Below are 21516 nucleotides of genomic sequence, written 5' to 3' on the forward strand. Positions count from 1 at the left end.
CCAGGAGGCAGTCTGATTTTTAATTTTGGTAAGAATAATAGAAGGCCTAGAGCCCTTTGATCAAGTTACGCTAAATTAAACTAACTTATCTACTTTACTGTTGTGGATAGACGTGCCGAGCCCTGGATTTGCCGTAGCAGTTGCGCTGCTGCTGGTCGACATCCAGGGATCGACACTGCGCTCACGCACACTACTACGCCACACTTAGCGATGCGCGCTAAGTGTGTGCAGAGCGCATCTAACCCAGAAGAGTGAGTGTGTTACAGGCTACCGGTCGAGCAGGGCTCACGGTGCGGCTCGTGCGCGCGGTTCCATACTTCATTGTATTGTGTTTTGTTATTATTTATTATTGTATTCGTTTTAATAAATGTGTAAAAGTTTCAAAACATAAAACTTACACTACTAGTACAATATAGAATTAAAAAAAAAAAAATAAATACAGGTGGTCCCCGAGATACACGGTTAATGGGAACTGAAAACGCCCGAAAAATACAGCGTATCTCGAATTTCCGCGTAAGTCGTATCCAGTAATTTTCAAATTTAACTAATGTTCATGTAATTTTGCAAGCATGGGGTGGTTTTAGCCACTTAGTTAATTATTTAATAAAATTCTGACTAAATTTAACAGTTTTAACTCTTTTGAAATGTTTTGAACATTCGATCAAAAGGGAATTTTTTGGCCTTTGACAGTAGATGTGTCAAATCAGTAAAATTTGCTCAAAGAATTGTCAAATTCAGAAAACCGCGTATCTCCGAATCCGCGCATAAGAGGTATCGTGTATCTATAATTTTAAACATACAAATTTAAAAAAGCACCGTTAGAAGGTGAGGACCGACACTATACTTTTAGCTTTTAGCCGTTCTCTTAGGTAATGGACAGAAAAGCGCTGAATGCGATTTTGTCACATGCGCCAAGAAATTAGTTTTCTCAATTTACTACCTGTTTGAGGTACTATTATGACTCATTATTGTATCTCTATAGGGATAATCATTATATGATGTGATTTAAACCATTTGAAATTTAACAAAATGCATGCGACGAAGCGGCAAAATCGCAGCTGCTGTCATTTATGTCCAATCCCATACTAAAGCTTGCACTAAGAGCAACAGCAACGCGCAAAGAAAGGGTGAAGGGTCATGCCGCCCTGGCAGCATCGTGATCGAGAGGGCAAGGGTGCTATACCGCCCTGGATGCAGCATCACTTGCATCAGCATCAGCACCAGCAGCAGCGAGCAGCAGCAACGTGTGAAGTAAGGGCGAGGGTCTATGCCACCAAGCATCAGCAGCAGAGTGCAGCAGCAAAAACAGCAGGAACGTGTGAAGGAAGGGCGAGGGTCCATGTCGCCCAGCATCAACAACAGCAGCAATAGTGTCACAATGTCCAAGGAGGGCGAGTATGCCCTGCTGCAACACTGTGAGTGGAAAGAGGGGCGAGACCACATGACGTCCCGGTGGCAATCTTGTTCTATAGGGGCAAGGGAGGACATGCCGCCCCGGCTACAGCCCGTTTCATGAACAGGGACAGGGACTTCATAATCACCATCTCATCAGCGAGCTTCAACCCGATGAAGGCACGCACCATCACCGCCGCCACAAGTAATCGTCGCCAACACGGATCAAGTGCGATGGCGATGGCGGGGCGGAAAAGGGTGCCGGTAGCCGTAAGCTAAGAAAAGCGCCCACACCACAGCATTCCCAGATTTCATCAGCATCGGCCGGAAGGTGTCACCACACCGGTATTCCCTCAGTGTAATATCCCGTGTCGGTTCGACTCCTCCGGATAAATAAAGGGAGAGATGTTGTGGGCAGCCGTGCGTGCCGACCCTTGGACTTGCCGTGGCAGTTGGGCTGCCACCGGTCAACGTCCACGGGGACGACAGTGTGTACACGCACACTGTCGCACACACTAAGTGTTATGGCCCAATCTGCCTAACGGCTAAGGGCACTCACCGAAGACAGGCAATGGTTTTCGGGTGATGTGTGAGTGTAGCAGGTCGGGCCAGAGAGAGAGAGCCGAGCGGCAAAGTGGATTATTATACTGTAGGCTACCGCATGGGCAACAAGAGGAAATAGATAAAGGCATATTTCATATATTCAGAAAGATGAAAGTGTACTGTATTCGATAGAAGGGTGGCGATATCACAACACTAAGCGTGCAAGGCTTACACAAATTGCGAAGGAAGTGTGGGGCAAGTTTCTGTATGAATAAAAGTATAAAACACACTGGGAAATAATTTTATAGATTTCCAAATCTAAACAAAACATATGAGAAGGCGAAAAAACATAGCGCGTTGGAATTTGAGGAGGAAAACATATCAGACGTCTAGCAGTTTTTCGTCTGCGTCAGAGCGCGCACTAAAGATGCGTTACCTGTCAAAACCATACAAGTTGCATGAAAAAAGACTTCGACAACCACATTCAGTCATTTCCTAAGTGGTTGCCAATAGAGCAATCCGTATCCATTAGCCGGCAGCTGGAACTGGCTATTGACTCCGACGATTCGTAAGATTCCGGATGTCGACTGGCGGCTCCGGATGGTAAAAGGTTCTAGCCTTGGAATATAGCGCCTTCCTTACGAAGCCGCTTGGCGGAGTCATTTAGAAACGATGCCGATTTTTGTCTTTACCTATTACTAGTTTTTTTTTACAATAACATGAGATGGTATTACAAGACGCTCGATCCTCCTCTCACTCTTGTTGGCCTGATTGGTTTAATCCGATGATAGTTCTACTACAGATGTACCAATCGGGTAAAGTAAGGTTCACGCCCAGTAATCCGCACTTTTGACAACCAAATTTATGATATTAAATAGTGTTTGTGTAAAAGCGTTATTTAGGGACCAATTTTAAGTGATAGAATGTAAGAGGAAGTGTTACTTGTTTAGGTAATAAAGATCATTCGAGTCCAGAAAGTCAAAGCGTACGAATGATACAAAAAATTCGGTCAAACGTACAGACATTTGATGAAAAGGATTAGTATCTTTCAATTTTTTTAAATACATGTTTACTTTGTATTTACCTTTTAAAAAAGCTCTGGCAGGAGAATCCGCTATTATTGCCCGTACTTTAATTGTCACTCGACGATTATTCAGCACCATACCAACGTCCATTAACATATTCAGCTCATGTACCAGTGGTTTCATAAACCTTCTCACATCTTTTGGTTTGGTACGTCCACAAAAAATAGCTGCTGTGATTGGGGCAATCTGAGGCATTTCCTTTATGTTGATCATGATCGGCCAAAATTGTATTTTACTGCTTTTGTGCAACGGAAGCCCGTCGATGAAAATGTTTAAAGATAGTGTTTCTGGTACTGTTGCAAATCTAAAAACAAAACAAAAACAAAAAAGCAATTAAATAATGGAAGAAATTAATAAATTAATTAATTTTAAATGTGTTTCAACTAGCCTTACCGTAAACTTTGAATTAGACTTTTCCTAATGCCACGGTTCCAGAATGAACCATTTCCCAGATCTTTTATTTTTGGACGCTTTCTATTGGTGTTTAGAAGCGTTCTGGCATCTTTTGGGAGAGCAAAATTAGTCTTCGTCGTCAAAATCTTAAGCAACATATTTATCGCCGAGTGCTTTTGATTGGTATACAATGCAAAATAATGCAAACAATCAGAGACTGACATTGTATCAAAATCAATAGCTCCTTCGTCTATCTCATCTTCTTCTTCGTCACTCTCAGCTTCTCCTTCGACACTCTCAGCTTCACCTTCACCACACTCGGCTTCTTCTTTACCACTCTCGGCTTCTTCCTCGTTTGGACTAAAGATCAGCGGAAATTGTTCGCCATCCCCTTGAAAAGATGCTTCACCAAGAAGTTTAGCTGTAATGTCACTGTTTGGTTGCACCATACCTGCAACAAAAGAACAATTCGTATATTCATGCAATCTGATATGGTAAATAAAAGGAAAATAGCACAAACCATCAGTCGTATCGGTATAGTCGAAGAAGAGTGTGGTGCTGCTGCGGAATTCTTTTCTTAAATCTTCCAACTTCCTTTTTCGTCTGTACAACAAACCACTCTTTTTCATATTGCGTGCGTAATTTTCATCAGCCATTTTGGTTAATTAATTTTAGTTTATACTTATTTTTTACTTCAAATCAACCACGCACTGTACAACAATCACCCACCGTAGCACGCCAAGATCTGTCAAAGCATACGCCATTACACATGAAGAAATGAACGAAGAAAAAGTCTTTTCTTCGTTTCTTCTTTGATTCTTTCTGTATTTGTCAAAATCTTCGATAAATAACAACGACAATGCAACACAACTTGAAAAGACCGTTAATGAAGATGAAAGTTTTGTGAAACAGTTCAACCGTGAAAAAATTTCGATTTTTTCGGTTGTTGTCTTAGGTTTTCAGCTATCTGCATGATATAAAATAGCAAGTATCAGAACCAATTTCCTTTTAAGACTGTGGAGTCTGATAATAGAAGAAAACAAAATTATAAGACTTTTTTTCTGACCTTGTGGTCGTAATGTGGCTATTTGGGTAGCTCGGTTGATTGTTGGCATGATTTTTGAGAACTTATTTGGTTGGATTAAAAAATTATAATATTCTGCTCAATTTTGAAACTCAACATAAATCAGTTCAAAATAATGGGAAATATCGATTGGTCTATATGAAATTCGGCTCTGTATACCTAGTCATTGGAAAGCAACCAACTGTATACACAATTGATCATTAAACTAAAGTTTTTAAGGAAAAATGATTGGTGGCCCTTTTGCCCCGTATGGCACACTTGCCCCAAATTCCGCTATTAGTTTTTCAACATAACTGTTATGTAATGTTATTTTTTTACTAAAATTATTTGCCTTTTGACCATATTTATGCATTTTTAAGTGATTTTTACCATAGTGCCATTATAGGTACACAAAACAGGCATGTTCCTGTAGTGGTTATAGTTCTAAACTCAATAAATACAGGTGGTTTTAGATTTTTTCGAGGAAATTTTTGGCATGAGGTACTGTTTTCACTAAAATAAGCAACCGAAATGATTTTTATGTAGATAATTTACCAAAAACAGACCAAAATTCGCTTATCTGGCTGGTTGATAAATTGACTTCAAATCAAGCACACTCTTCCGGGTGTAGGTTGACGACAGGTGTGATGCAGTACTTTAGTGAATAGTTTCATCAAGCAAATTTATACATGTTTTACGATCAAATTACGCAAGAAACCAACATTATGGCAGTAATCGTTGCTATTCATACGAAAACAGCTTCGAAACTAAGTTTCATTAATATTATACACCGTTTTTGATGCATCTTTGTTTACCACCACTATAGGAACACAATACGACGACTATAGGAACCATACCACCATTATAGGTACAACGAAGCAATCACAAAAATATGTGATTTTTCGTAAATTTGATGTGTTTCATGGTAAAAATGGTTGTGATTGCGAAGATAAACATATTCCTTTTGGTATGTGTTAAAATATTCAGAAATTGTCGTTCCTGACACTTTAAATCCAATAAAACACATCGGTACCACTACAAATTGCACCACTATTGGTACATTTACCCTATTTTCGAAATTCATTTTTGTTCATGAACAGTTGTTAAACCTACAGTTATTGATTAAAATAATATTCTACTAACGATTAATCGATTGATTCTAGGTGAATTAATAATAAAACTAGTGAATTTCATATGTTTTATATGCGTTTGACATTTCTTGGACCATTATCCGTGCAAATCGATTAACCGGCAACCGTCCGGTCCCGAGCTGCCCGGATAATCGACGCTCTACTGTATGTCTGTCTTGGATGTTCCTAAGAAAACTGATAATAATAGCCCCAAATGTGTGCCCAACAAAAACAAGATATTTTTTCAATAATTGTGTTTCCAACCTACCTTTACTCGTTTTACCTACCAAGACACACTGTTTATAATTTTAAATTATTTTATAACATTTTCTTTCATATTAAATTAAAATTTTTGAAATAATTATGCAATTTACAAATAAATTTTATTTTTCAATGTCACTTTCCAACACTTCAATGTATGGTATAAACATGAGCGATAACAGATATGGCAATGTGTAGCCGCTCGTAACCCGCATACATCGGGTTACGAGCGGCGACAAGCTGACAGTTCTAGAACAAAGGATATCGGTAGCTGTCATTTGCAGCCGCATACAAGTAGCTATCATCTAGCCTTAGCTTTATACGCGGATTCAGAGATACGTGGTTTTCTAAATTTGACAATTCTTTGAGCAAATTGTACTGATTTGACACATCAATTGCAAATTGCCAAATAATTTCCATTTGATCGAATGTTAAAATCTATTTCAAAAGGTTTAAAACAGTTATATTCAGTCAGAATCATCAAATAATTCATAAAGTGACTAAAACCGCCCCCTACTTGCAAAATTATACGAAAATTAGTGATATTTTATCGGGAAATCACGAGATTCGACTTACGCGGAAATTCGAGATACGCGGTATTTTCCCAACCAGCAAAACCGAAGCTATTGGAAAACTTTCCTGTGTGTATGAACGAAAAACGGGAGAAGGGGAAACCGATATCCTTCGAGTGACACACACGCATGCATCTGCATGCGTATTCCGCTGAACCGAGACTACACATCTCTCTCGATCTCCCATGATTTTTCTGCTATCGCGCTCATCCGGGTGTTAGGCATCCTCAGTCTGTCCAGAACTTTCACTGTGGAAGGATGTGTTGGAGTGATGTGTGATTTCTTGTGCCCCGTACTTTGCTCGTTTACGTTTTGTGCCGTGTTCCTTCTTCTTCAATTATGGAATGATTTATCGTTGTAAATTTCTAAGGTAAGTTTCTTATCCTCGTGTGTGCTTCAGTGGGTACATTCAACTAACGCCTGTTGTCTAAAAAGTTACAGTGCACGCGCATGTTAATCGACGGTTGCCATCGACGATCGACGGAAGGAAAACGGTGTCCAGTTTTAAAATATAAAGGTAAGCGTTTCTATAATCGTATGTGCAAAATATTGTTTAGTTTGTTATAAAAAACATGGATTAATTATTGGTTAATTTTCATCAACAGATTTCATTACAGCTCTTTGGTAGAAGAGCGCACTTCAAGGACGCCTAGGATACGGCTAAACATGCGCAGCACCAGTCCGTGACGTCATTTCCAGACAGGCGCCGGCTGAACACGCGCAGCACCAGTCGAGGATATCCTAGCGCAGAGGGTAGAAGGAAGAACGAGAGGAAGGGTAACAGAAAGCAACCGCAGCATTTGGAAGGGGTGAAGCATCCTGCCGTATACATAGTGTGAGTGTGCCAAAACGTATGTGGAAAGAGTAACATTAAGAAATAGCATGCGAAAGTGTGCATAAAGCAAAACGAAAAAGCGTCACTACTACAACCAGCAATCCGAAAATATAAGGGGAGGGATAAATACAAATGTATGCGTGAGCAGGACCAGCAATCCAAGCATTTGAATGTGTGCGTCGGTTTGTGCCGTGCTGAAAGTTTTTACTTTAGCTGCTGCTAGTGTAAAAACTTAAGGAAAGCTTAAAGTAAAAAATATTTACACGGGGCGCCTTCGGAAATTGTTGGCTGGGTTGCGGCCGTTTTCGGTCCCCATTAACCGTGTGTCTCGGGGACCGCCTGTAGTTTTATTATTAATTCACCTAGAATCAATCGATTAATCGTTAGTAGAATATTATTTTAATCTATAACTGTACGTTTAACAACTGTTCATGAACAAAAATGAATTTCGAAAATACCCTTAGACACTACAGAGCTGCACAAGAAACTGTTTACCCAATTGATTATCGCTGCAAACTTTCGCCGTACGTATGAACAGCTGTCACATTTATGCGCACGGTTAAGCCGCCCGTCGGTTAATCCGTCCCCGGATAATCGACGTTCTACTACATAGGAATCATTTGCACGAATTTTGAAAACGAATCTGCTAATGAAAGGAAGCTTTTTGAGCTTTTGGAAAAAATATCCATATGATACGCTCCATCGGTTTATAGATGACTGGTCTCGGTGAGGTCTTGATGTTATCCCAAGCGCCACAGATTAAGCTTAAACGACTTAAAAATTGAATATCCACAGAAAAAAAAAAAATGAAAGCTCCACAGCTTCATTGGTTTGATCAATAGATGGCGTATTACAACTCATCATTATATTGCTATCCTTTTCTTGCAATGTATGTGTTTCGACAAGTTTCATCTTATCATGACCTATATAGCCTTCTAACTTTCTGAGCAAAAATCTATATTATGAATGGTCGTGTGGTCAGATACGTGGATATCAACACCAACGACGATTACTCAAATCTCACTTGCTTCAGTGCTGGTGGTTTCCGTTGGAGTTTAGTATTTAAACAATCGTATCGCCGTTCTAGTTCTAGCGATGCATAACTTCAATGCGAAACCATACAACAGTACAGAGGAAATGAAAAAGCTCTCCTCCAAGCGATGAAGCTCAACTGGTTGGGGTATCCCACCAACAGATAGCGCCACCAGCTTTTTTGCTATTTTTAGAATGCATGAGTCGTTTGCCGTCTGGTAAACGAAGTCTTCCTATATTCCGTTTAGGTAGAGAACTTGAGTCGTTTAGAAGCCGTTTAGTGTTCGTTTAGTGGATTTGTGGCACTTGGGATATGGCTTTCGTTTGTATTTGTGCATGTTGCACACAAGGCACTCGTTGACAGCAGATTTGATTCGATCATGCATATTTGGGAAAAAGTATTGTTGTGAGCTAACCTGGCCCGGACTCATTCACGGCGGTAACTCACGGATGACAGCAAAGCGTCATCCGTCAATGTATGCGTGTGATCGATCCGGGGGTCATCGGTTGCGCGGTCACGGACGTTGACCGCCAAACACCAGCGCGCACTGAAGAACTAGCGGTCAGCAAGGAAGCGTGCTCGAAGCCAACACCAAATTGTAACCAAGTGAAGTTGAATATATACGTTAGTAAATTTATTAGTAACGCGTGAGTTTTATTCGACCACCTCTGCGATCGAAAGAACATAAAAGTGGCGACGAGTAAAAAAAAAAAAAAGGATTTTTTTTTCATTGCATTTCGACTGTGAGTGAAGTTGTGCTGTTCGAAAAATTACGCGCCCGCGAGCAAAACGCAGAAGGATGAGCACCAGCGAAAACGGTGCATCGGATTTCCCCATGGAAGGAGAGCAGCGAAGATCATCCTTGCTGCGTTCGACTGGTTTTGCTACGGGACAGCAAATTTTTCCACCCGCGAACGAGAATGTTGTGCCAACGGTGAATCTGCCATCGCAGAATGCAGCGGGGCAGCCATCGCTACAGCATTTTGCTGCGTCATCATCAGTGCCGGCGCAGTCACCCGATTCTGCGATGCTGATGCAGATGATGCAGTTAATGCAACAGCAGATGCAGCAGCAGCAGCAGCAGGTGCAGCAACAGATGCAGCAACAGCAGCAACTAATCACGCAAGTATTGCAGCAGTCACAAGTTACAAACCAGCAAAGCCAGGCCTTCCCGACGCAGGTCATTACCCCCAGTAATCCGGAGTTGATTATTGATGCGTTGTCGGGTAGCATCACCGAGTTCCGGTACGAGGCGGAATCCGAAATAACTTTCGATACGTGGTTCGCGCGCTACGAGGACCTGTTCGCACAGGATGCCTCCCGCCTCGACGATGCAGCAAAGGTGCGCTTACTGGTGCGCAAGTTAGGCCCTGCGGAGCACGCACGCTACGCTAGTTTCATCCTGCCCAGCGTTCCTCGGGAGATACCGTTCGATGAAACGGTGAAAAAGCTGAAGGCCCTTTTTGGGAGAGCTGAAACGCTTGTGAGTAAGCGCTACAAGTGTTTGCAGCTAACGAAATCTCGTACGGAGGATTTCGTGTCGTTTGTTTGCCGCGTGAACCGCTCCTGCGTCAACTTTCAGCTGTCCGCAATGAGCGAGGAGCAGTTCAAATGCCTGATATTAGTGTGCGGCTTAAAGGATGATGCTGATGCGGACGTGCGCACGAGACTTCTCTCTCGTATCGAGGAGAGAACCGACGTCACGCTAGAGCAGCTCTCCGCTGAGTGTGAGCGAATCTCCAGCTTGAAGGTGGATAGCGCCATGATCGCTACTCAGGCGGAGGAGCAAATCCTAGCACTAAGAAGTAGAAGCAATGCACAACAGCAGGCGAGCAAGTGGAAACAAAGGAAGCAGTACCAGCATACGAGGAACAGTGATAATGTAAACAAACCACCTGGGCCGTGTTGGTTATGTGGTGAGGCTCATTGGGCAAGTGAGTGCTCATATGCTCTGCACAAGTGTCGCGATTGTAACGTAACCGGTCACCGAGAAGGTTTTTGCAACCAGCAGAAAAGAGGCAACAAAAAGGGGAAGTACAAGAAAAAAAAACGCACGTCGGTGGACATGCGTACGGTGACGGTCAATGTTTGTAATGTCCAGCAAGCTAGAAAATTTGTTAACATTTTCATCAACAGTAACAGGGTCCGCCTGCAGCTTGACACTGGATCGGATATTACAGTAATCGGACGAGAAACGTGGCAGCAGCTGGGTAAGCCAACACTGAAGCCGGTAACAGTCCACGCAAAAACAGCATCTGGGTCCCGCCTTGAATTGGATGGTGAATTCGAGGCACAGATAACGATCGGTGACAGAACGCGGTCTGCTGTTATACGCGTTATGGACTCGGCCTTGCATCTTTTGGGGGCCGATATGATAGCAACGTTCGAGCTCGGTGCCGTCCCCATGGACCAGTTTTGCAACAAGGTGGAAGCAGAGGGAGTGAAATGGGAGAGCCGATTCCCTGCATTGTTTAAAGGCAACGGATTGTGCACCAAGGCGAATGTACAGATTCAGCTCAAGCCAAATCACCGTTCTGTGTTTTGTCCTAAGCGCCCGGTAGCGTACGCGATGCGAGCAACGGTGGACAAGGAGCTCGATCGCTTAGAGGATCTAGGGGTGATTACTCCGGTGGATTATTCGGACTGGGCGGCCCCAATTGTGGTGGTGAGGAAGCAGAACGGCAGCGTGCGGATTTGTGGAGATTATTCAACTGGGTTGAATGCAGCTCTTCAATCGTACGAATATCCACTCCCACTCCCAGAGGATATTTTTGCAAAACTGGCACAATGCAAGTATTTTTCAAAAATTGATCTAACGGATGCATTCTTGCAGGTACAAATTAAAGAGGAATATCGTCCACTCCTGACGATTAACACGCATCGCGGATTGTACCATTACAACCGTCTACCACCTGGCATTAAAATTGCTCCAGCCGCGTTCCAGCAACTCATCGATGCAATGCTCTCCGGCCTAAAATGTACATCTGGGTACATGGATGATGTAGTTGTTGGAGGCAAAACAGAACGCGAGCACGATGAGAATTTGCTCAACCTTTTCCGGCGCATAAAGGAGTACGGATTTACAATCCGAGCGGAAAAGTGTTCGTTTAAAATGCCAAGGATAGAGTACCTGGGTTTTGTTATCGACAGACAGGGTCTCAGACCAAACCCAGCGAAAATAGATGCGATCCTGAAGATGCCAGCACCGACGAACGTTAGTGAGGTTCGGTCCTTTCTGGGTGCTGTGAATTATTACGGCAAATTTGTACCAAAGATGCGAGAATTGCGATACCCGCTGGATGCATTGCTCAAAAATGACACCAAATTTGTTTGGACACGGGAGTGCGCAAATGCTTTTAACAGGTTCAAAGACCTGTTAGCATCCGACTTGCTGCTGACGCACTACGACCCGAATGCAGAGATAGTGGTCTCTGCCGATGCATCGTCGGTTGGACTAGGCGCGACCATAAGCCACAGGTACGCGGATGGCTCGCTGAAGGTTGTTCAGCACGCATCGAGAGCCCTTACGAAGGCTGAAGCAAATTACAGCCAAATTGACCGCGAAGGTTTGGCGATTATATTTGCTGTGAAAAAGTTTCATAAGATGCTGTTTGGGCGCCACTTCCGATTGCAAACCGATCATCGACCCTTGTTGCGGATTTTCGGGTCACATAAGGGTATACCAGTGTACACGGCAAATAGGTTGCAGCGGTTTGCATTGCAGTTGCTGATGTATGATTTTACCATCGAGTACGTGCAAACCGATAAGTTTGGCAATGCGGACGTGCTCTCAAGGCTGATACACGAGCACGCAAAACCGGATCCGGAATACATAATCGCAAGCGCTGAGTTGGAAAATGATGTAAGTTCCATAGCATCATACTGTATTAATATATTTCCACTCAATTTTAGAGACGTTGCGAAGGCCACGGAGTCCGACCCTGTCCTGAAGAAGGTTTACGGATACATCATGGAAGGGTGGCCCCAAAATGTCGCGTATGCTGCAGAGCTGGCTTGCTTTTACCACAGAAGCGAAGCCCTAACCACGGTGCGTGGTTGCATTTTGTTTGGGGAAAGAGTGGTGATCCCTAGCAAGCTGCAGCAGCGTTGCTTGAAGCAACTACATGAAGGGCACCCCGGTATCCAGCGAATGAAGTCGAAGGCCCGGAGTTACGTGTACTGGCCATCCGTTGATAAGGACATAACGGAGCACGTAAAGGGATGCCATGCTTGTGCGATAGCGGCAAAGACTTCACCTCGCGAAAAACCTGTTCCCTGGCCAGCGACACAGAAACCTTGGGAACGTATTCACATCGATTTCGCTGGGCCAATCGATGGTGACTATTTTCTGATCGTGGTAGACGCGTTTACCAAGTGGCCAGAGGTGATACGAACGCGAAGTACCACATCAGCAGCAACGATCGCGATACTGAGGTCAATCTTTGCGAGATTTGGATACCCGGAAACGATGGTGAGCGACAACGGGCCACAATTTGTCAGTGCTGAGTTTTCGGAGTATTGCAGTAGTCGCGGTATACAGCACGTCACAACTGCGCCATTCCATCCGCAATCGAATGGGCAGGCGGAGCGCTTTGTTGACACCTTCAAGCGGTCGATGAGGAAGATCCAGGAAGGGGGAACAACGCAGGACGAAGCGCTTGACGTTTTTCTGGCGAGCTACCGGTCAACCCCCAACGCTATTTTGCCGGACATGCAGTCGCCAGCTGAAGCCATGCTAGGCAGAAAAATGCGAACAGCGTTGGCACTGCTGAAACCTCCACCTGCAGCGCAAGCAGAACCGGCCAACTTGGATAGACGATTTCAGCGCGGTGACCTCGTCTACGCCAAGTTCTATGCGCGGAATTCATGGAAGTGGGTTCCGGCGCAAATCATACGAGAGTTGGGCAGCGTTATGTTCGAGGTGCAGACGAACAATCAACGGGTTCACAGGCGCCATGTGAACCAGCTGCGAAAACGTGATTCGGCCGTGGGGGCTTCCAGCGAGGACGTGGACATAGATCATTTGCCGTTTGATCTGCTGACGGACAGCGCGGTAGCGGAATCGAGTTCTGTTCCCTTGACGGACCATCAAACTAGCGCGTCACCCACACAACCATCTCCACGCCCAATCCCGTTCGCTACTACAAAACGCCAGCAGCCGATACGGTCGCCACGCCGGTCTTCTAGGCTTAGAAGACTTCCGCGTAGGCTCGAGGGGTATCGTCTGTAATTAAAAGGGGGAGATGTTGTGAGCTAACCTGGCCCGGACTCATTCACGGCGGTAACTCACGGATGACAGCAAAGCGTCATCCGTCAATGTATGCGTGTGATCGATCCGGGGGTCATCGGTTGCGCGGTCACGGACGTTGACCGCCAAACACCAGCGCGCACTGAAGAACTAGCGGTCAGCAAGGAAGCGTGCTCGAAGCCAACACCAAATTGTAACCAAGTGAAGTTGAATATATACGTTAGTAAATTTATTAGTAACGCGTGAGTTTTATTCGACCACCTCTGCGATCGAAAGAACATAAAAAGTATGACCTCTTCATCTGATTTTCGATTTAATGTATACCTCGGTGAGTTCTTCCGTATTCTCTTGTTATTAGCTGGTTTTACTCTTCAACGGATACCACCCCGCTGCGCAAATTCGAGCAGTTTCCAGCGCAGAAAATGTACCAAATTCTGCGCTGGCTAGCGCAGATTTTGGCCCGTTCCCCGCGCTGGACTTCAGCGATTCCTGCGCTGGGTCGAGCAAGTTTAGCGCCATCTGCTGGCGAAATGGACGAACTATTTATGGCGGCGGAGCAAAAAAAACGGTCAAAAAATTTGAAAATATTGGCACCCATTTTTTCGTCCGCTTCTTCTCCCTCCCTCACCCTACCTTGCCTAACTTGCGCTTCAGCCCGTGCCTTCCGCCGCTAGCTGATTGGCTGTTGCGGTGTATGGGTTGATACTCATATGTGCATTGCGGTTGTGTATTGTTATTGGTGGGGTGGGTGTTAGCATTTATTAATTTGTGTGTGACCTTGAGACGCTGTGGGAGAAGCTGGATTGGGATTCAAAGTGTTATCGGTGTATTGATGCTATATTTTATTTCGTGCCGCTGCTGATGAGACCATTCGATGCCGATGCCAATCGAGGGGGAAGCAGCCTATTTGAAACAAGCGTAGGAGAACGTCTAACATTAATCTAATATTTTTTTTAATTTGAACATGTTTGATGCTTCAACGACCTTCTAAGCATCATGTAGCACAGTGTATAGTGGCAATAAAATATATTTTTATAAATGTGCCGAAATCTGTCTCGCGTTTTCGGGTCTCGACACACACACACACACACACACACACACAACGCGTAGAAAGTGATCGTTCACTCTATCATGTCGCGATTCCCCACCCCGCACGGCGCTAGGGATGAGGATGCTACAAGAAAGCTGAACCAACCGTTCTACCGATAAGGTAGCCGTAATCGATCATGCGTGGAGGGGGGGGGTCTTGTTGGGGGCGGGGGGGAGTGCGTGCTTGCGCGACTTCGGGGGTGCGTGATCGCGAGCGCGCTTTCGTGGGTGCGTGCTGGCGTGCGCGCTTTCATGCTCGCGGGCGCGCGTACGTGCGTGTGTGTGTGCGTGCGTGCGTGCTGGCGTGCGCGCGTTCATGCATGTGTGCGCCCGCGTGTGTGTGTGTGTGTGTGTGTGTGTGTGTGCGAGTTTGCGCGTGCGTGTTTGTGTGTGAGTTTGCTCGCGCGTGTTTGTGTGTTTGCGTGCGTTTGGAAACCCCAAAACTATTTGATTCTGATGGGTACATTTTCATCCGCTGCGGCTACACACTCCATGCATTTTCGATCTCGCTACCTGAGAGACAACACAACCATTGGCATTGGCATCTTTGCGATCGGCTCTGCTGTTGGGGGTATTAAAAAGACACACGATCAAAGCAAACGTGCGTGTGATATATTGCACATTTATTTCTAATTCAGCTAGCGGACCCAAGTGGAAACAACATTTTGAATTGAACACATACAAAAGAGGATTCTGGATTTGTTTATTATGGTGCGCGTATGGTGCTGCACCTGTCCGTCCAGAATCTGGTGGCTTGTTGGTTTGTAGTCGTTATCATGACGCCGATTGACCAGCAATGCCTTGGAATGGGTTCGGATCGGTAGGTTCATGTTTTGGCCGAGTGCATTCCGTGTATTTGTCTCGTCACAGCGGTAGCCCGGCAGCAACAAAGTCAAGACAAACTCTTACCCGAGTGTGGACTGCTACGCTAAGTTCTTTTGATTATTATTATTATTATTATTGGCGTAATAGCCAACGCGATCATGCCGGCCTTTTCAGGACTTGAGTACCACGTAGCCGGAGCCGGTGACTAACCCCTTGCTACGGTGGACGGTTCATACGCGGTTAGAACCCACGAGGGGGTACTGCCACACTGTCTCCTGCTCGATGTATACGCTGCAGGCAGGGGGAAGGATGGACCTCCACGATAAAAAAAAAAAAAACACCGCCATGAACCAGCAGCGGACCTAACGGTAGGCGGACTAGGCAGTCGCCGATGATCTCTACAAGTGTACAGAGTATTAACGACAAGGGCCCCCGGAAAGATGGTCGTTAGGGCTCCGTGGCTGGAGAACCATTTGCACCTCCCCTCCCCCCATGGTGACAACAATTTTAGGGTCTGTGACTAATGATCGTAGGGGTCCCATGGCCATAGCGATTCCATAGTCATTTTTACATTGCAGCAATTGAACTTATTGCGATTTTTTGGTTTGATTTGTGAAAATGCAACTTCATCGCTGCAATGTTTGTTAACGGCATTTTTAGGCGCCACAACAGCTCGCGAGCATTGTCCACACGCGAGGAAGAGATAGCGCTATGGAGGGAAAAAGCACGGACGACGGCTGACAGCGACTGGCCGTCTGACGCACCAACACATCCAAACCTTCGGCAGCGCGCTCAGGCGAGGGGAATGAGGCGGAGCCAGGGACGGGCAGCTCGACAAATTTGCCGTTGGAGAGAAAAGGAAGGCATGATAAAATTCTCAGAACGCCATAACGCCTTCCGTCGCTTTGCGCAGCGGGACATCTTTGATTTGGGAATGTGTCATAACGATGTAACCGCTGCAGCTAATGAGCGTTTATATGAGCGTTTATATAATATGAGAGCGTTTCTACATACACCGAGACTGCAGCTGAGAGATGGCTGTGAGAGAATTGACTATCGGTTTCTCATGCCGGTGTGTGTAGAAGCTCTGAAAAGCGCCGAGATGAGACTTTTAAAATGATGTTGAAAAAATCCATTTTAATCGCTAAAATGAAATCAAAAAAGTTTCTTTTACTTTTTAATAATATTTCTACGATTATTAGACGGCAAAAATGCCAACTATAATTGATCGATCGCTATAAACTGCCAATTCATGTTTTTCTCAGCTCCATCGTTCTTTGCATGCCGAGGAGAATTCTCTGACCGAAAATGCTGTCAGTCGCTGTCAAAGCATGCCGTCAGTTATTTTCTCAGCTGCATTCTCGGTGTATGTAGAAACGCTCTGAGATCCGATCAAAAAATCGTCCCATATAACAATTTTCACCACAAATTCACCTCAAAACCTCTTGATTTAAGCAAAACAAGAGATTTGGTGATATTTTGAATGCATCAAGGTGAATAAAAACCAAGGTACGTTTTCACCGAGGATTGTATAGTTTCACACATTCGAAATTGTTTTCGAATGTCATGTTCGATTCGAAGATTGCATAAAAAAGCCGCGCTTTTATGTACGCGCCTTGTCAATGTGGATATGTGTGTGTTATTGTGCGCACCCGGCTTGGCTTGCTATCTTTATTTACTTTTGTGAGTACTGTGATTTGTAGGCGGATCTTCTCGCATCCCATCTGCCATGCCGTGATTTTGCTTGCTTAATTGCTGTATTTGGAGAAAAGACAGAGAAGACTGTAAGTAGAAATTAGAAGTATTAACTTTACCGGTGTTGGGCTGTTCCCGTGGTTACTGTTGTCGGCTACTGGGTGGCACACATCTACCTACGCTATCGGTGAACAAAATAATGTTCTTACATGTTTTTTGTTTCTTTTAGATATGGATTCTAAAACCATCGAACCACATCATGTGCAGTTGCATCATCCAATGTCATTTCGCGAAGTAATAAAAGAATGCCATCAAAATCGCTTTCCTCCTCCTGTTCCAGATCTGGCACACTAACTACATCCCGACTTCCTGTGCTTGTAATCAGCGAAATCAACCTTTAGTACAAAATGCATATGCACCCCGTCCGTTAGACAATTAGCTGGACGCTGGTGCTTCATCGAAAACCCGTCTTCCTACCAGGCAAACAAACTCATCTGCCTCCTCTAGTTTTAAGGCACCCCATAAGCCCCTTCCGGTCCTTCCCACAGTCTACCGACCATTTGTGGAACCTTTGAATTTGCCTCAATTTTCTGGATCTATTTCTAATATCAGTGATTTGTCGAAATCCCATCTTACCGTACTTCCATCTGTACAAATAGGAACACCTAAAACGAATATGTCATTTACGAATATGCCTTCATCTACTACTCCCTTTTCCGTGGAAGCTTTGACGGAGATGATAATAGAAAGGTCCATGAAGGTAGATTTAATTTACGATACAATGTATCACAAAAATGCCACAGCCAGAAAAGCGTAAATTAATTTTTTTTATGAAGCAGGATTGATTAATTTTAACGAAAGATTAAAATTGGATAGCCTCTTTAAGTTGGACACAGCACAAAAACTTATATTTTATGTTACAAGTGTTAAAAATATAGCAGGTAGACTCAACTTAGTTTCAGAAGTAATGTTCGATCGTAAATTTTTGTCCACTTGTAGTTGGTCGGGGAAAGTAGTGTAAGTGCACGTAAGATAGATTTCAATCAATTTATATACGTACTTCATTTATTTAGAGTTGTAGGAGGTAACGGTTGTCTTGAGGCCACGGATACATTAGTAAAAAAAGTTTCTTATGATGAAACTAGGCAATGCGTTGACTGCAAGCGAAGCAAAAAAACGAAAAACCGAAGAATTGCTGTGATTTTGTTTTATTGTAAAAGGACTATGAACAAAGATGAATTTCTTAAAAGATGTGATGGTTTGTTAACTAGTTATGTAAGTAATAAGAGCTATATAATTGAATAACAAATGAACTTTTACAACAAACGTTTACTTCGTTCTAATGAAACCATGATCTTTCATACCAATTGGCTCATATTTTATTAATGAAAATCACCCAACTGCCAGGTTCCAACTAGCTCCAATTATAGAAAACCCCTTTCCTTCAATTGTTAAAATTGCTACTAGTTTAATAAAATAACCGAACTGCTCATATTTATATGGTTGACATGTTCTGATCATCGTTTATTAGTCCTTTATATTAACAGTTTTAAAAGCCCCCTTTACTAATAGTTTATAAATATTGTAGAATTAATGTAACAAATTCTGCAATAAATATAATCCAGCTAGCACTATGTGGAGGTTGGGATAGGAGTTCAAAGATGCATAAAAGCGTCAAAGCAATTGCTAGCCAGCTGAAAAAGAAAAAAAAGGAAAATTGTCGAAGCATTGCTGCCTTGCATGGAACAATTAAAAGGTCTTAAGCTATCTTAATGAAACCATGTCTAACCTATTCAGCTAAAGTATGTAATAATGGACTGAAATGATACTGTTGAGACGTTATCAACAGGATTTTTTATTTCACCCGAAATATGTAAAACAAGCGGTTTTCAGCAACGTTAATTTATTGTTTGAGGCTAAAAATTCAGTCGCTTGGCTCGGGGATACGTGAACGAATGGCTCACGATCGTAACCTTTGCCGAAATCGGAAATTTTCGTGCAATCGGGACCCCAGATAGCAAAGCCGAAGACCTTTATATGGTAGCCATCGCGCTCATCAAGGCTCACTGTCTGCGCCTACACGGGAGGGCCAAAACAGCCGAAGTCATACAAAATCATGAAAAGTCTGCGCCCTTTTGTTCCGGCGTCCTCGTGAAGTTTACCGAGCCGAACCGATCAGTTGTGTTCGATAAATATGTGTGCGTATCAGGTAGCAGCATTTGTACTGCTTACCTGCCGTATGCCGCTGTGATACCGAGCGAGACGCATAGACAACGCATCAAAAGGACATGTGTAGCCGTGAGGAAATTTTTCTTTGTCTCTTTTGCCTTGTCCTTGCCTTTAGATCCTGATGAGTGAAGCATGCATACCTTTCGGGTACGTTCGGGGTATAAGCTCTATCCCTCTCATGTTAATGGTGAAGATAGAATCGTATGTCATCGGCTCTGCATTCGGGCGTGGACAGGCCCGTGGACGCCGTTTGTTCGCAGGCACTTAGTCGCGCGCATAAAGCAAAATGTGCGCGAAGGCGAAAAACCCCGAAAGCGCTTCGTGTGGCCCTCTCTCGTGTTTCTAGTTTTAGTCTCTCTCGCATGTCATCACTCTCTCCCAGTTTTTCGGATTGAAATGAGAATTCACTCTCTTGATTTGGTTGCGGCAGCCTAGCTGCTTCCCAAATAGCATTGGAGCGTTACGTTTCGCGATTTTTGTATGGAGGCGTTACTGCTCGCTACCTGCTCATAACACTGCTCGATAGCAGTCCTTAGTGAGCAGGTAGCGTGTAACATTCTATGTAAGCTCAATGAAAGCTCAAAGCTAAAGCGTTACTTAGCGAGTGCTCGAACCACAGTATCACGCTATGGGTTCTGTATTCGGATGTAGACAAAAACACACACACTTTTTTAAAATTTCGATGCACATTGTCCAGTACAACGATAAAATGTATTTTATTTAACTATTATTCAATACTTACATGCCCCAATATATGGTTTTACACGTTTATATACGATTTCAACCATCACTTTGGATGGTATCAACGGATGCTGACGGCGTTGTTGTCTCTGCGTCAGGCACATGTATTGTTGCCGCTTCTAATGCTCGGGTCGTTTTTTCGTTAGCAGTAGCACAACGATTAAACGCACTAATTGTACCACTTGCAAAGCGATACAAATAAAGTAAAACACGTAATACACCGTACAACACACTTCTTAACAACACTTGCACATTAAAACCACTTGTCGATGCGGTGATCCAATGTCCTGTTTGCAGTGGAAAAATAACAATGAAAGATTAGAATGCTTTCAAATATGACATTATTTTATAATACTTTCCTTTCCATGCTATTTTGTGGTGTATGGCAACGTTGGTTTGCTTGAAGATACACAACGACCGGTGTGTTGGTCCAGTTGAGAATGTGCCGATCACGATACGATAGTGATTGTTGTAGAAACTGTAACAAAGATCAATATCATTAAATCTGCATTATTTTTACAATTCATTGTGATTTCATGAAAAAGTAAAGTGAAAAAGTAAAGTAAAAGTGAAAAAGTAAAACATTTCATCTTACCGGCGTCGTGTTTGTTTACGTTTCTGACTTGACAGATATGCGACCTCGCCAATTGCAAGTCTGCTTTTTCAATTGAATACAAAAAATCCGAGTTGTTCACATAAATATGAGAAAAAGTCAGTTAATCCACGTTGTATAAAATAACAAACCTGACAAAATACGCAGACATTAGTCGTGTTACAAAATGTCTTTCTAATAAACAAAATCTATTTTTTTTTTGTAGACATATGATATAAATGCAATTGGCGAGTTCTAATTGTATCATATATATTGCTATTTTCAAAGAGGTTTAAATTAAAACAAACATCAGTTTTTTTTAAACAATCAGAACGATAATTATAAACTTTGACGTTTGACGTTTAACTTAAAAGTCGCATTCGCGTTTCGCTCCGTATATTTTCTTGAAAATCGCGCTGTTTATCACACTATTTTCCGGTTTCTGTATAATCACAGTATTTTAGAACACCGTTCCATTACCGTTCAATAGTGCGTTTATCTCTGCTGACAATAAAATTCGCGTAAATTTCGTTTTTCGGATCGCATTTGAGTTCGCGCGTCCTAACCGCCATCGCTCTTATTGCTGCAACGAAAACCTGCACCGCTCCCGTAGAATGGCCCGTATTTGCAACGCCTGCACTATGGAAATTGTGGAGGCATCTATCAGCTGCTGCCTGTGCGACTCTCCATTTCACCAGCGCTGCACGTCGGTTCCTGCTGATCTGTTCCTGCGCATTGCGGAATATAAACAATTACACTGGTGCTGTATTGGCTGCAACAACGTATTTAT

The 21516-nt window shown here is 43.5% G+C and overlaps 2 protein-coding genes across 2 annotated transcripts; one reads left to right on the forward strand and one right to left on the reverse strand.

Moving 5' to 3' along the window:
• Nucleotides 1-2324: 2324 nt before the first annotated feature.
• Nucleotides 2325-3941, reverse strand: LOC125906475 (uncharacterized). The gene is made up of 3 exons (XM_049605313.1): nucleotides 3414-3941; nucleotides 3020-3324; nucleotides 2325-2371 (listed from the first exon to the last, which is right to left on the reverse strand). The coding sequence occupies exons 1-3, from the start codon at nucleotides 3860-3862 to the stop codon at nucleotides 2325-2327; spliced, it is 801 nt and encodes a 266-aa protein (XP_049461270.1). The 5' UTR covers nucleotides 3863-3941.
• A 4770-nt stretch (nucleotides 3942-8711) lies between these two features.
• On the forward strand, nucleotides 8712-13794 carry LOC120961148 (uncharacterized protein K02A2.6-like). The gene has a single exon (XM_040384828.2). It carries the CDS (start codon nucleotides 9107-9109, stop codon nucleotides 13535-13537), a length of 4431 nt encoding a protein of 1476 aa, XP_040240762.2. The 5' UTR covers nucleotides 8712-9106; the 3' UTR covers nucleotides 13538-13794.
• Nucleotides 13795-21516: the final 7722 nt, after the last annotated feature.

This window comes from Anopheles coluzzii, chromosome X (genome assembly GCF_943734685.1).
Source record: "Anopheles coluzzii chromosome X, AcolN3, whole genome shotgun sequence".
NCBI classification, from domain to species: Eukaryota; Metazoa; Arthropoda; class Insecta; order Diptera; family Culicidae; genus Anopheles; species Anopheles coluzzii.